The sequence below is a fragment of the Panthera tigris genome, chromosome F3, assembly GCF_018350195.1.
Source record: "Panthera tigris isolate Pti1 chromosome F3, P.tigris_Pti1_mat1.1, whole genome shotgun sequence".
In the NCBI taxonomy this organism is placed as follows: domain Eukaryota; kingdom Metazoa; phylum Chordata; class Mammalia; order Carnivora; family Felidae; genus Panthera; species Panthera tigris.
Genome location: NC_056678.1, coordinates 22,825,502 through 22,841,557, shown reverse-complemented (window position 1 = coordinate 22,841,557; position 16,056 = coordinate 22,825,502). Strand labels below are relative to the sequence as shown.

Below are 16,056 nucleotides of genomic sequence, written 5' to 3'. Positions count from 1 at the left end.
AGAATGCCATTTAATCAATACTAGATAACATGCTATGCATGAATTCATCATTGGCCTGGATTTTATAAAACACACCAAATACATCACTTCATGTCAAAACAATCATTAAGGGCCTTTAAGGGTCTTGAAAATTACCTATTCTATTGTGAGTAGGAGTGTACGCAAATAAGTGCTGAAATATACTTGTCCTTAGCTTAGTTCAAAGTCAGGAGACAGTTCTGTTTTTGTGGATTAGATGTAGATCATTTAAAAATGGTGCTGGACAGCAACATTATAATTGAGTGAGAATAGAGAAATCTAGAAAGAGTGCATTGTGGATTAAATCGAAAACAGTAAAAGTAAATATAGTTATTAATCTGATTTTCTGTAGCATCCCCAAACAAGGAAACAGAATTTATTAATTTTCCTTTAGACAACTTGAATGCTTTGAATATGTCTATTTACAAGTAGGTTTGCACATAGAAGACATTCTAATTGATTTGTGTTTAATTGCCCAGGAGTAGAATTTTTAGAGAGAGTAACAGTTGAGATTCAGTTCATGGAAGCAGTTTTGAACCACCCGTGTCCCAATGCCTGGAATTTCTTTGTTCTAATACCACCCTCTGTTAATGTGGTGCTTTCTCCCCTGTTGGGATAAGCACTGGGTGTTGTATGGAAACCAATTTGACAATAAATTTCATATATTTAATAAACAAACAAACAAACATTAAAATTAAAAAAAAAATCTGGTGCTTTCCTCAAGTCCCAAATGCATTCCTCATCTCCTCCTCCTGATGCCTTCACTGTGTTTCCCTAGACTCAGGGGTCTCTATTTTCTCTGGGCACTGAGAAAGTTTGCCATCTTTTTTGTATCACTTAGCTCTTTTCAGCTGCTAAATTAGACTTTCTAAGTTTCCATGGCTTATGTATAAATTTTCAACTATGTAGTTTTCAACTATCTTTAAATTTCCGTTATGATAGGCCTTATGATTTATAGTTATTTTTGATTTTTCTATAATGCTTTGAAAATACTGATTAGTTTATAATGTAGCTTAGGGGTCTCATTTTAACTTTTCACATATTTATGTGTCACTATAAATATAAAGCCGTGAACTATGTATTTTTGAAAACCAAAACAATTGTGCATAGTGTTATCAAATCATGCACAGGCAGTGTTTAAACCCCAGCAAGCAGCAGTAACTATTTCTCTTATTATCAAGAAACACTTTGAGTAAAGAAAAACTGTAAAGAGCAGAAATCTGTTAGTGGAAAGGAAAAAGGAAGTGAGAAACTGGATATTGATCTTGCCAAGTGAAGCAGTGAAAGAAAATATTACATTGTGAACTTCTTTCCATTATTTTCTTAAATACAATCTAGCAACTCAGATTAAGAGAACAATGGCTGAGATGCTGGAAATAAATCCAACCTATCTGATAAGTCCCTAGGAAACGAGATACAACAAAATTAATGGAAAGGGGAGATTGCCTTGGAGTTTTGGACCCTGTTGTGTGTGTGTTTTTTTTTTTTTAATAAAAAGTGGTCTTCTGAAGCATGACGTATTTCTTACATTTGTAATAATGCATGTTGCTGTAATGATTCTTTTGTTTTGTAAGACAAAGTGTATATGGAAAATTGTGTCTATTGATTATGTATTAGTAACTTGATTAAAAAACAAACATTTAGTTAATAGGGAAAACTGAAAACTTTCTTAGTTGACTTATTACTGTCATCATATCGATCATGTCTCATGGTCTTTAGCTATAGCATGGAGTCTCCATGATGTAAGGAAATGAGCAAGAAATAAAGGATCTGAAGGCCTGGGCTTGACCTTTAACCTTTATTTTTTTCTTTATTGTTCTTTGGTCTATTAAAGACAATATCCAGGCCTGCAACAATTAAGAATCCTGGATGTTGTACACATCAGTTTAGGCACTTGATCATGGCCTGTCTTGCCTGTGGTTCAGAGGAAAGGAGGAGAAAGTTAGTGGTACTTTAGTCATCAACAGAATGGAGATCTTGGAAAAGAAGAAATATTAGTGAGCCAGGCAGATTGCTCTGTATAGAAAATATATTCAGAAATCTTAACCTTTTTTTTTTTCAAACCACCCAAGTTTTCAATTTCATCTTTGCTGGACCTCAAGTTTTCTTCTGTAGATAAAGAGATTGAATGAAATGATCTTTGATGTCCCTTCTAGCTCAGTGCTTTTGTTTGGAGATTGATGGTTGATTGATTAGGTGATTTTTGGTGTGTTTTATTTGTAAATCGCTACATAAAGTTAACTGAATAAAGTGGAGGTGATCTCTGCATTCTCTTGAATGCTGTGCATCTTCATTATTCCCATGTGTTTACTGTACAAATATTATCAAAACAACATTAAAGCAAATTGGAGAAAAGTCAAAACATTCAAGGAGTAGGACTTAAGTCAGGCTTTTTAGAATGAGCAGTATATGGACAGATGAAAGACAGTGGGGATGGCCATGGGATGGTGAGGAAGCACAGTGGCCTCATGCTAAGGGGTGTTGACAAAGGTAGAAAATTGGATTAATAGGAGAGAGGCCTGGAATGCCTTGGAGAGTTCTCATTTAATTCTATATGCAATAGAGGGCCGTGTTCGGGCAGGAAGAGAGGACAAAGTTGTACCTACTGGATGTCATCAAAGCCTTGGCAGGGGATGAAACTAACATGAGCCAAAAGGAAGAGAAGAGGAAATTGCTCATAACACACTGGCACAGGGCTCTATTAAGTGAAGAGTAAGAGTGGAATGGAAGCAGGTCCTGAAAGGGAGGAGGGCTGATTTTGCCAAATAGTCATATCATTCTATTCAAAAGAGTTGGAAAGGATGCTTACAGCTGGAGGGATATGGCAGCTCAGCAAGCCCTCACCTCTCCTGAGTATTTCTCATAACTGATAAAAGATTTATCTCAGCTGTCCAGTATAGTTTGCAAAAATGCTTATTAATGAAATTCAGGAGGGATTTCCTATCTTCATTGGAAACAAATGGATATTTGAGTCTATGGATACAAATGAAACCTAATCAGTCCTCTTACTTCAATACCAGTCCTTGATCTCCTGTGTTGAAGAACAGGCATATATCCAGGACTATTTTTTATATTATTATTATGGGGAATGTTCTCTTTGTATTCTTATGTAATTGCCTTTTTCCAGTATTCTTTGTATTTCTTTCTAATTCTTGAGCTTTGAATTCTAGAATTATTTCAGTATTATGCCATGTAGGAACATAGAAGTTTGGCCTGACAGTGCTACTGACATTTTATATGTCGGGGTATAACTGCCTGGCATTTTCTTTGCTATTATGCATTCCTTTGCAAAGTATGCCTTTGTTTAGTCTCGAGGGAATAGGCTTCTCTGATTTTCCATACACTTGGGACAAGACTTTTACATAACTAATAACTGTTCTGCTTGGTATGGAATGCACATGTTTGCATTTTCACACAATTTCTCCAATTGCCTCTCCACTCCTTTTGTATACTGCTAGGTGGCTGATCTGTGATCTGTATGATGAAGGTTGGAGGCATTTTTTTCATGTCATTTCTAAGAAAAATTACATGGGTTATGGCAGACAAATTGTGCTTCCTTTCCAATTTACCTCATTTATTTCTAAAACCCTACAGTCTATTTTTGTATTACATTTAGCACATTATAGAAGGCCTGACTAATTAATTATTATCCTTTGAAGTCATAAAGTCTTCTTCTAGCAGTGTGCCTTTGAAGCTAGAAAATGTCTTGTTAAAAATTATATGTTAAATATTTTTATAATTTGGTATTGTAGTTGCACATTATCATTTTGAATGCAACCTGTATCTTCATTAGATAAAATGGAAAACTTTCCATCCACCCTAGGAATTTAGTGTCAGTGCACATGATACTCATGAATTTTAATACTCTATTACTAAATGTATGGGTGTTTCTTAAGGAAGTAATTGATACTCGTAAAGGCACTTTGTCTATTTTTTTAAAAATTTTTTGAGAGAGAGAGAGCAAGCAAACGAGTGAGCCGGGGCAGAGAGAGAGGGAGAGAGAGAGAATCCTAAGCAGGCTCTGCACTCTCAGTGCAGAGCCCAATGTGGGGCTCAAACTCACAAACCCTGAGATCATGACCTGAGCCAAAACCAAGAGTAGGATGCTCAACCGAGCCACGCACGTGCCCCATCCACTTGCTCTTTTAAAGGTTGATTGTTATTTTTAAGAAAATTATCTTTGTGAATGAAAATGTTTACTATAGACATGCTGCATCCTACAAAAAAAAATATTGCCAAATTAACCACCCCTGGTGTCTGGGCCCTTTCTTTTCACCTACCTTAGGTCCTGGTTTTCCAAGGAATGCAGTGGCCCACTTGTTCCCATTTGGAATAGTAGTTTGTGCAATATATCAGGGTAGTTGTGAGGGTGGCAGTGACCACAAAGTCAGAGCCGGCTCAGGCAAATGGTGATAGTGATGGACAGCAGCCCCAGCCCAGGGAAGGAAGTGATGGGGACTATTTCTTCAACTTTTAATGTTTTCATATCAATGCTTCTGCAAGTTCTTGAAAACTCTGTGGCATTGAAGGTCATTTTTATTGTTTAATATTAAACTTCTTATTTTTAACTAATTTGGACTTACAGAAAAGTTGCAAACAAATTTACAATTTATAGTTGAGAAAACAGAATTATAGGATGGATGGGTAATTAATTTAGAGTCCAGCAATGAAGTAGGTGTTCAATAAATATTCATTGACTGATGGGAGTAAAAAGGGACTGAACCTGGGGTCTCCTGGCTCTTGGTCTTACAACATTTTTGACTGCCCCTTTGCATTTCCCAAGGCTAAAAAGTCACTCTGAATATACATAATTTCCAGCAAATTTTAAGTTATTCTTTGGTAACTATAAACTGAGAAACAGTCTGTTGTTTTGCTGGCTATATATCTCTTTACTAATAAATAACCATGTAGTGTACAATGAGAAGACATTTGCAAACATGATAAACTCTTTAATGCTATTGATTACAATTTACTTACCTCTGTCATTTTTATCCTCATAGAAATTGGCCCAGTGACAATTACCACAGATCCCAAGAAATTTCAATATGAACTCAGAGAATTGTATGTTCAGGTAAGTGCTTGCTTTCAATTTTATTTGTTTCAGGGGAAAGGAAAATCATGAACTTTTGTCTGATTTCCCTTATTTTTAAACCTGAAAGAAATAATTTTGGGTTAAAAATTTTTTTTAATGTTTATTTATTTTTGAGAGAGAGGGAGTGAGCAGGGGAGGAAGTAGAGAGAGAGGGAGACAGAGGATCTGAAACGGGCTACTGACTGGAAGGGGAGAACCCAATGCGGTTCTCGAACTCATGAACCATGAGATCATGTCCTCAGCTGAAGTCCGATGCTTAACTGACTGAACCACCCACGTGTTCCAGAAATAATTATTAGTTTTTAATTCCACTTCCTTTTCTCACTTGAGTTCTGAATGAATTGAACAATAGATATGTAAATGGGGCAGATTGAGTTCACCTTCATTTATACATTATCTATGGCTGCTTTCATACAACAATAGCAGAATTAAGTAGCTTTGACAGACTGGCCCACATACCCTAAGATATTTACTCCATGACCCTCTACAACAAAGTTTACTGAAGCCTGCTCTAGGTGAGTCCCTTCACTGAGAATCATAAACAACAGTTAATTCTTCCCCCACAACAGAAATGGTATAATTAAAAATAATTTTGATGTTCTCTGGTCTAAGTCAACTGTATACAATTTTTGACAGTAAGTATAATTAGGTGATTAGAGAAGAAGAATAACATTGCTTTAGCTGATATTCTGACAATAGGACTTGGAGATAGGGTTAGTATGTACTTTCCCCTCAGGGCTGCTTTGAGATCATTATTACTAAATCCATTCATGAAAACAAAAAAAAAAAACTTGCTCTTTGAGGCTGCTTCACTATACTCTTCTCCATAGATGGTCTTTGCTGTAGTCTTTTCCAGACCTTTTGACCACTCCCCACCATTCATCTAAGCTACTGGTACCTAGATCATTGGCTACGTTTCCCCTTCAGGGCTGCCATCATTCCAGGGACTTCAGCATTTATGGGAAAGACCTGTCAGAGCCTTCTCCCCTCAGTTCCTTGACCTGCTAGTCATCTGCAATAACCTGTTCTTTACTCCATCTCAGTCTTCCACTCCCTCAGGACCTTATCATCAATAATCCTTTCTACCTCTCAAAGCACTAGTTCAAGCATCTTAACCTCCAGCAGCAACCATCTGTCCACCAAGCTTGTTGGCACAACTGTTTACAACTCCTCCTTCACCCTCATTAACCTCTAGCCTGTCTCCCAGGCCATCAGATCTCTCCTATTTTTACTTTCCTCCAGTTGAGCTCAGAGTCCTATCATTTCAAAAACACCTCTTTTTCTTCCTTGTCCATTGCTTTTTTCTTCAAAAGGCAAAACCTTATTCCTCAATAACTCCAATTATCTGCATTATTCATGCCTGTCCATCAGGGTGAAGTGCTGTTAAAGTCTTACAACAGAGCAGGTTGATTCCATTGTGGATACACAACACTGGACTTTCAGTACTCCCATGATCTTACTATGTTTTTCTGGTTGATTAAATTTTCCATTTGTCCCAATGATAATTACAGATCTTGTCTACTCTGTTTAAACCTCCATCCCCTCACCCTTTTACTACTGGTTGTTTCAGTGAACGATCTACCCTGAGCAAGTGACCTCACTTACTGTTTCAAACATAGGCATGTACAAATGGCCCCTAAGACTTCTCCTCTGACATACAGACCCTTATGTCAGTCCCCTAGATGTCACAATGGGCCTCTACAATGAAACTCACAAATGTGCCCTTTCCATTGCTCTACACTTGGTCCTAAATTCTTGTTCTTTGTTCTCTATTTTTTGTCTTTGTGAATGTTGACCACAATATTCTGGTTATACTACCAAAAACTGTGAATCATCTTTAATATGATGATTTTCCCCCAACATCCAAACCATCAAGTCGTGGTTTTTAACTTTCTAAATATTTTTTATGTCTATTGGTTTCTCACTATTTCTATTGGTACTACCCTAATCCCAATTACTATATCTTTAGTCTAAGCAAATGCAAAAAAAGTTTCTAAGTGATTTTCCTGCATTTGCTCTTGCTTTTATTTGCCAGACTATTCTCCATTCTACAAACAAAATAATCTCAAAATACATCTCTGAACATTTCCCCTAATACCCTCTGCAGTCATCCCCTACCCCCACCTCATTAAATTCTTCCTAAGATTTTGAGTGACCTGAGACCTGTCTCTCTGTCAGCCCTGTGTAGAACCACTCTCTCCTTTGGGGTCTGTGCTCTGTCTTAGGGGCCTTGCATAGACTCTCTGCAAATCTTTATCCTCCACTCATCTCCCAGTGGCATTTTCGCACATGTTCTTTTCCTTGCACAGGAATTTCCTGTCCTTCATCCTGCCCTCACTTCCATGCTCCCTTAACCTAGTTTAAAATCTTGTATTCAGGATTCAAGTCTAATCTTGAACACCACTTCCTCAGAGATCCTCCCTGTCCTTAAGGTTTGGCCATATATTACTGCTTTTCTCCATCACAAAGTAGTGGGGATTTCACACTGAAGAATCATGTCTGATTTAGCTCATCATTACCTTAGCAAAATGTATGGCATATTGAACATGCTCACTTTTTGATGAAAGAAAGGAAGAATGAATGAATATATCATTGTGTACAAATCAACACAGTCCAAATTAGAGTTTGGAGTTTTAATACTTTGGTTTCACTGTTGGGTGAATGATTTGATTTGCAACTGTGTATTGTATGAGCATAATTGGGGCATAGGGTGAAAAAGCCAAAGTTTGGCATTCCAAATATGTATTCAATCATGATTATTTTATTGTGCCTGTCTCTATAATTTTTAATCATATACTAAAATAAATCATATTTCATAAGTACCTAAATGGATTTATATATTTATCCCTTGGCTAGTTTTCTCTTTTACTAAATTTATTCTGATGGTCTTTCCCACTAAAAATCCCTCATTTCCTTTCTCTTACACTGTGTCATTCTTTTCCAGTCATTATCTTCATACTTACTTAGAATTTACTTTTCTGCCCTTCAATATAGCAAATTCTTTGCCACTTTGGATGTCCAGATCCTTTGAAAAAAATATTTACATAAAAATTTCTAGCCTTTATATGGACCATGGGAATTAGAAATTGTGTTCCCCTGTTTGTTAAAATTTTTATGTTGCCTTAGTCTACCATGAGCTACTAAGAGCAAGGGCCTTGTACCTCTCATTGAGCCTCTGATCCACCTGTGGGATGAACCAGTATCTGCATGAAAGTGGACTTAAATAGGGATTATATGAGGGTAGCCTCTTTTAAAAATATATATTTAGCAGTAAAACTATATCAAATATAATTTAAGCTTTGATGAGGCAAAAGATAACTTAAAAACCTAATTATCAGCTTGCATTACACAGAGATTCAGAAGAGCCAAGTAATGGAGATTTCTAGCTGATAGAACGTTAAGAAAGGATTTACTGTATTCATTTCTTTTTTCTCTGCAAAAATACAGCAGAGCTGTATTCTTGAATATCTGGCTAGAATGAAAATCCCTACATTCTCAATGAGACCTGGCACTGGCACTTCCTGATTTCCTGCCTCTCCCTTTCTTTTGTTCTGAGGAATCTTCAAGGATTGTGCTTATCCTCTGTGCTCAATTTGTCTCCAGGGCAAAGGGTCATAATTCCTGACTCATATTCCATTGATTCCCTTCCCAGAGCCCTCCTGCATCACCTTTTGGACTTGAGACTGTTACAGGCAGTCCGTGGGGTTATATTCTTTCTTTTCTTTTCTCCTGGAATGAAAGCGGGTGTACATTTCTCTGGAGGTTTTCTCTGGACTGGCTACATCTTATGGGGTTTATTTTTGCATTGTCTTGGGATCCAAAAGGATGCTTAAGTAGAACAACCAGTTGGGGAAGAAATCAAATGTTTACTTTTTCCCTTCATTCAACATAAATATGAAAAACCTTTCATATTTATGAAAACATTTCATAAATATGAAAAAGCCCTAGGCTACATCATCACTTAACACCTAATCTAAAGAATATATTCTTTCTCCTCAGTGTTTGCTTAAAGAAGATTTTATTATTTCATAAATCAGCCTAGAAACTAAATTTCACATATTTCATAAAATTTTAGTATAAAATACTAAATTTTGTTTTATATATAATTTCCAGACTCCTCTTCTGTTCCCCTTCTACCATTTTTGGTGACTCCTTGCAAATCACTGTTATCATGAGCAACAAGAATTGCTGTCCTATTAAAGCTTACTTAGATTTAAACAAATTAAAAAAATTTTTTTTAATGTTTATTTATTTTTGAGAGAGAAAGAGACAATACGCAAGCGGGGGAGGGGCAGAGAGAAAGGGAGACAGAGAATCCGAAGCAGGCTCCAGACTCTGAGCTGTCAGCACAGAGGCTAATGTGGGTCTCAAACCCATAAAACATGAGATCATGACCTGAGCCGAAGTCCAGATTCTCAACTGACTGAGCCTCCCAGGAGCCCCTAAACAAATTTTTTTAAGTTAATAATTTTCTTACATTTGTAATAGTTTTGAAAACAAGAAAAGTAAATTTAGTTTGAAGTAAATTAAATAATTGCTCATTAAGATTACACTAAGCTTAGCTATTTTTTTACAGAGATATGGATAACTTGAAACATAGTTTAAAATTTTCCAAGAAAAACTTAGAAAAAAGTCAGTCACCTTAAATCATTACATTTATAACATTAATTTTATTTTCCTTTATCATCTTTCATCTGGAATACATGGAAGCAACTTGGAAAGCATCTGAGCTTTCTCTGGGAAAAAGAACGGAAGACAAATGATAATAAATGGTATTCAAACCACAGAGCTTTGAGACCTAGTATCTCTGTAAATATGCAGTCCAAAGTCTTGTCTCAGGTCACAGTCTTTATAAGAAACTGGAAAGCTGGGGTGCCTACGTGGCTCAGTTGGTTAAACATCTGACTTTGGCTCAGGTCATGATCTCCTGGTCATAGGTTTGAGCCCCACCTCAGGTTCTCTGCTATCAGCATGGAGCCAGTTTCAGATCCTTTGTCTCTCTCTATCTATCTATCTATCCCTTGCTTGTGCTCTCTCTCTCTCTCTCTCTCTCTCAAAAAATAAGTAAACATTAAAAAAAAGAAACTAGAAAGCTTTTGATTTTTAGAAATCAAAAAATGGTGTTGGCAGTAATATGCTTTCAAGCCTTTTATCCAAATGTTCTAAAGAACAAAAAGCAATTAGTCAGACACTTGAAATGTAAAAAAAGAAGGAACGTATTTTTACAATAATGGAATTACAATTTTTTCATATAGATAGTTGGTCCCTAAAACTGAAAATCCTCACACATAATTTAATTTTCCTTTGTGAAGTCTTTTAGCAACATTGACCCCCCCAAAAAAGCAGGAATAAGAGTAAAAATATGTAGAACAGCATTGTCACATAGGAACAGGATGGAGTTATGAAGAAGATGAGGTTAAGGTCCAATTATTATAATTCTTTAACAGGAATAGAAGGGTAAATAGACAAAATGCAGCAGGCTAAGGCTAAGGTGACAAATGTTTTGCTGTCATGTAAAAACAATTGATGTTAGAATTAACTGCCAAAGGAGAGTATGAAAAATCATCGCTAGATAGGCCAAGACTATTAAAAAGAAGAAGACAAGATAGTGCTGAGTATAGAAGAGAAATTTATGATGACAGTTTGGTATACACTTTATCTAATTTCTGGTATTGTATATATATATTTTTTAATTTTTTTTGAAAGAGAGAAAGAATGCAAATGGGGTGGGGTTGAGAGAGAGGGAGACTGAGAATCCCAAGCAGGCTCTGCGCTGTCAGTACAGAGCCCAACATGGGGCCTGAACTCATGAACTCTGAGAGCATGACCTGAGCCAAAATCAAGACACCTAACCTCCTAGGTGCCTCTAATTTCTGATATTCTAAATCATGCTACTATGTAAAAGTATGTTCTTTATTTCTCAATTTATAGGAAAGTTTTCTTAATGAATTTTAAAAATCAAACTAATATGTGACAAAGAAATTAAGAAAAGCAAAAAAAGACATGACTAGATAAAAATAACAAGAAGGGATTTTATGTCAGTGTAGATATAGACTTATTGAAAAACTATGGGAGATGTGATTTACGTTTTTGGTATTGGACATGATTCAACTGAAGACAGCAGCTTTTATTTCTATTTAAGTATTCTTTTGTACAAATTGTGTGTGTGTGTGTGTGTGTGTGTGTATTCACTTTTACAGGAAGAATGGCATGTGTTTAATTTAGGTAAGATGAGATGAGTCCAACACATGTAACTCATAATACATGCAAAAGCTTCAAGAATAATAGAACCAGTGTCTGGCCCAAAGTAAAGGCTTGATAAATGTTAGCTATCATTACTTCTATTGTGTTACTACCTCCAGTACCCTGAAGGTTTTTTTAAGGGAAATAATCACCAAACATTTATACTGTAAACGAGCAGCAATTGTGGAATATGTGCCTTGTGATTTTGCAAGTGTCTCTCTCAATTCAGACCCACACAAATATTAATATTACCTTTTACAAAGGAGGATACTCAAGCTTTGAGATAGTAGGTAACAATCAGGTCACCAAACTGGCAAATAGCAAAGCTGATCACATAACGGGAGGTATTTAATGCTTAAGACAGTGTCCTTTATGACTCTGTTACTTTCCTTCTAAATACTGATTTAAGTAACCTTATTAGTCCAATCAAGTTAACATTTGTTTATAGCATTTGTTTTGCATTTTACTTCAAGATAGTGCTGTAGAGAATTAAAGACGATGGTAGGTCTAGGGCTGGTCTCGTCCTCAATGAAATGAATTCATTCCTTGAAGATTTTGACTTTCACTGCTACCTCTCATCAGTTTGCGTAGTTGGCTGACCTGAAATTACTGAACAGGAAATGACAAAGTTAATTATAAACAAAATTGCTCTTTTTGCTCAGTATGTGTTCTCACTACTTACTGTGGTAAACTTATTTAAGTATGACCTCACAAACACGTTGGAGAGACATGAGGATAAGATGCCTTTTAAGAGATTGATAGTGTTCATACTACCATACAACCTAGTTGTATTTGTAGGTGATGTTTTGATTATTTTCATTGTTAGAGTTGAAACTTCTTGGGGCTTGAATGAAACATCTACTGCAACTTTCATGTGCTGCTAGAGTTCCCTGCTAGACCATATGAATTCTCTGAGGGACAAGTAATTCTTAATCCTCAGGGAGGGAAGAGAATGGAGGGCACTGAGTGGGAATGCTTGGCTCTTTTCTAACTATCCACCTTGGTACCCTATCCAGAAGCAAATAGCTAGATGATTTCTTAATGATCTTTTATGAGCACTTCAAAGGACAGAGAGTATAGAAGAGTATTCTGACTATTGGATTACTTTTTCAAAGCAGAATATAGACATAATGACATAGGTGTGGATTATGATGATAAAAGTTTTGATTTTCTTTTCAAAGGGTGCATGCATGGGAATGTTCCAAAAGGTAAATACACGAGTCATTGCAGAGTAAATACTATAGTTACATGTCACAGAATGGCATCACTGACCCATGATGCCTGGATTCACCCCATACATGCTACTTATGTAACCAAAGGATTACCCTATTCCCCATAATAAGTACTGCATCTGATTTTGTCCATTTTTAGGTGATGGTAAGGATGGAGGTCAAAATGTTTTCCTGGGGAGAATGTTTCTTGACCTAAAGCCAGATTTCCTAGAGAAAACTATCAACCTCACTTTGAGCAAAATGAATGTAGAGTTTTTTTCTCAATTCAGATCAAGAGCAGTTCTCAAGAAGCTGTCTTTATTCTTAGGCCTTGAAAAAATGTCAAGAAGAATTGTGGAATCTTGGTATGAGTACTCACTTTGACTATTATTTGTCCAGTTACCCCATCAGATGTCTGAATCCCTTCCAGAAACCTATCAATACATCAGAAATGAACTAACACCAGTTAGAGATTTAATAGCACTGATCTTCATCACCAGATGATACCTGGGGTCCTCCTCTGGAGCTATGTCTGAGAAGCTCTTTCATGTTTGAGGCCAATATAAGATTTCTCTGGCGATGGTATCAGATTATTGAATTCAGGTGCAGTTACCAGCTCAGTCCCTCAGATTTTTTCATGTAAACTTTAAACCAGGTCTCATACTTCTATATTCATGTTGATTTTTGAAAGTCCTCATTTATCTGGTCTGTTTATATATATGGAATCTCCTCCTGTGAGATGATCTAGATCTTAGTTCACCAGTTTTGTTTAATGACTGCTAGCTCTAAAATAGCCCATACAATTTGTCTGTCTCAAACTTCCCTATATATTATAATGTTCATAAATTATAATGATTTTATTAGTAAAAAATGCATTGTGTTGATAATCTTTTTGCCAAGACCTAAAGTAACATAAGCAGTATAAATATATTTTTTACGCATAAAATAAAACACACATTACACAATCACATTATAATCTCCATTAACTACCCAATAACCCAGATAATACCAAATGTGCTGGGAAGCATATAAGATCCATATGTGAGTGTTGGAGTAGAAAGCAAGACAGAGATTTTAGTGGGCAGGCTGAATCTGAAGAGTGCTAAGTAAAGACAGAGAAGGGTCATAACCCAGGAAAAACAGGGAGAAAGAAAGCCTGCCTGATCCTTGAATAGACAGATAATGACTGGCTGCAAGGGCCACCTTAGACCCAGAACCCTGCCCTCTTCTGGCTCATTCTCTCTGGGCAAACAAGGCCATATAGTAGGAGAGATCAGGAATCCCAACTAGGGATCAGGATAATGTCTTAATTTTGTGGGAAAAGAAAATAAAAAGGTATGGAATCCTTGATGGGCAAGGGAAGGAATTCTCTTTTTTTATTTAAAAATTTTTTTTAATGTTTATTATTTTTGAGAGAGAGAGAGAGAGACAGGGTGCAAGCAGGGGAAGGGCAGAGAGAGAGAGGGAGACACAGAATCCGAAGCAGGCTCCAGGCTCTGAGCTGTGAGCACAGAGCCCGACGTGGGGCTGGAACTCATGAGCCATGAGATCATGACCTGAGCTGAAGTCAGAGGCTCAACTGACTGAGCCACCCAGGTGCCCCGGGAAGGAATTCTCTTAAGTAGTATGAAGGTATATCAATTTCTGATTTATTAATGAAGATATTGAATGCACGGTACATAGTGTATCCTTTATTTAAACTGAAGTGAACTGAATCTCCTCCTAGGCCAAACAGGAAGGTAGTTCCAACAAACTGAAAGATCAATTGCTGAAGAGTTACTACTGGCAGGTAATAACCTGAAAGGCAGGAAATGGTTGTAATTGTTAACTTTTAATGCATCTGAAAGAAAGGTCAACAGTTTTTTGATGCCTTGATTTGGATTCCACCTTCTCTAAACTCGTAAAGGGCAGCATGGTGGACTGCCTGGACTTTTATTTTGATTATAGAGATTTGAAGTTTGGGCTCTGAAATACTCCAATTATCTTTCAGTACATCCCCGCCATAGTTTCTACAAGTGATGAAGACCAAATGTCACTGATGCATTAGGGTTCTGTAGTCATTCTAATTTATTTTATACTTGCTTGAATGAAATTTTATGTTAGGTGCAATGCAATGTAATGGTTTCCACGTGTACCTTTTGTTTCTTGCTCATAGAATCACATAACTGTGTTTTAAGAAGAACTGAGGGTTGTAAACTCTCGTTTAACTTGAGACTGAGTTTCATTCCTGAATTTTATAGGTAAAGAGAAAATTACAGAAATAAGACATTTCAAGCAGTGAGTATTCCGTGGGAAGGAAAAATACAGTCTGACTTTGAAACAAGGCTTAGTAGGTTGTAGTTGTGTTAGAATAAGGGCAAGTACTATAATGCCAATAATACTTATTTTGGACTTAGGCATGAGCCTACCAAAAAAGTTTTATTTTTTCATTGCTTAGAGTTAGACATACCTGGAAAACAACTGGTATAAGCACCATTTCAGTGAAACTGGATGAAGAAAATAGAATTGAATTGGGTTGACTAGAAGAGACATAATAAGGCATGGGTGAGGGCCTGCTCTGAGATTTCCAGTACTCTGATCGCTTGTTTGACGAACATTTTCCCATTGGGGTTTGGACAGGGACCTCATTTTTCTCCAACTCTTCTCAGGGTTTAAAGGTTCAGTTTAGTTCATTGCCACTCCCACATTGTCTTATATTTAGAAAAGACAGCATGATAATCTCTGTTTTATTACTCCCTTGACTGATAAGATTTCTGTTTATTCCTATTTTATCTTGCTTTCTAGGAATTTATTTTTTAACATAATTATCACTGTAACTCTGAGGTTACAGTTTTTTTCTTTAATTCCAGGAGCAACATTTACTATGAAGGGTCACATGCTTCTGTTTTTCCAGTACACATTTTTTTTTCTATCTGAAGTGTCTTTGGCAACTTAGTAAGTTGTAGCTATCAGTAGAATTCTGAAGATAAAATGAATATCAAAATACTGAGCAAGAATATGCCCACTGGTACAGATAAGTTCTATCTCAGAGTTCAAATAAAAACACAGTTAACAAAAGCAGTTTGCATTGTCATGTATGTGTGCAGGTTTATGTGGTTTTAGGGGATGCATTTCCATTGCCATGTTTGTTTTCTTTTGTTAAATATTAAACCTGACACCATGCCATGATTGAGAGGGAGAGACAGAGAGACAGAGAGATACAGAGATATGAGAGCTTGAGGGAGTTAGTTTTGTATACCACTTAGAGTATGTATATATAAGCACTTATACTTCAGGAGACCTAGCTCTGGAATTGTATTACTTGAAATGAGATGGGCTAGGCTTGAGTAAAGCTCAGGTTGAACACAGAAAGCACGCCTAGATTGTGTCAAGATTGTTTTGCACAGTCTCATTCATTCATATACTCACTATTCATTCATTTATCCCTTCATTCATCCAACCACAATGGACCACTTACTAAGTTCTTCAAGGAATAAAGATGTAGTGGGAGGA

At 36.5% G+C, this 16,056-nt stretch overlaps 1 protein-coding gene across 1 annotated transcript in view; it reads left to right on the top strand.

Annotated features, from left to right (window-relative positions):
- Positions 1–16,056, top strand: part of HMCN1 (hemicentin 1) — a 464,244-nt gene that overhangs the window by 95,737 nt on the left and 352,451 nt on the right. Inside the window, exon 2 of the mRNA XM_015543796.2 lies at positions 5,019–5,089. Within this exon, the coding sequence (XP_015399282.1) occupies positions 5,019–5,089 (71 nt within the window). The remainder of the gene's footprint in view (positions 1–5,018; positions 5,090–16,056) is intronic.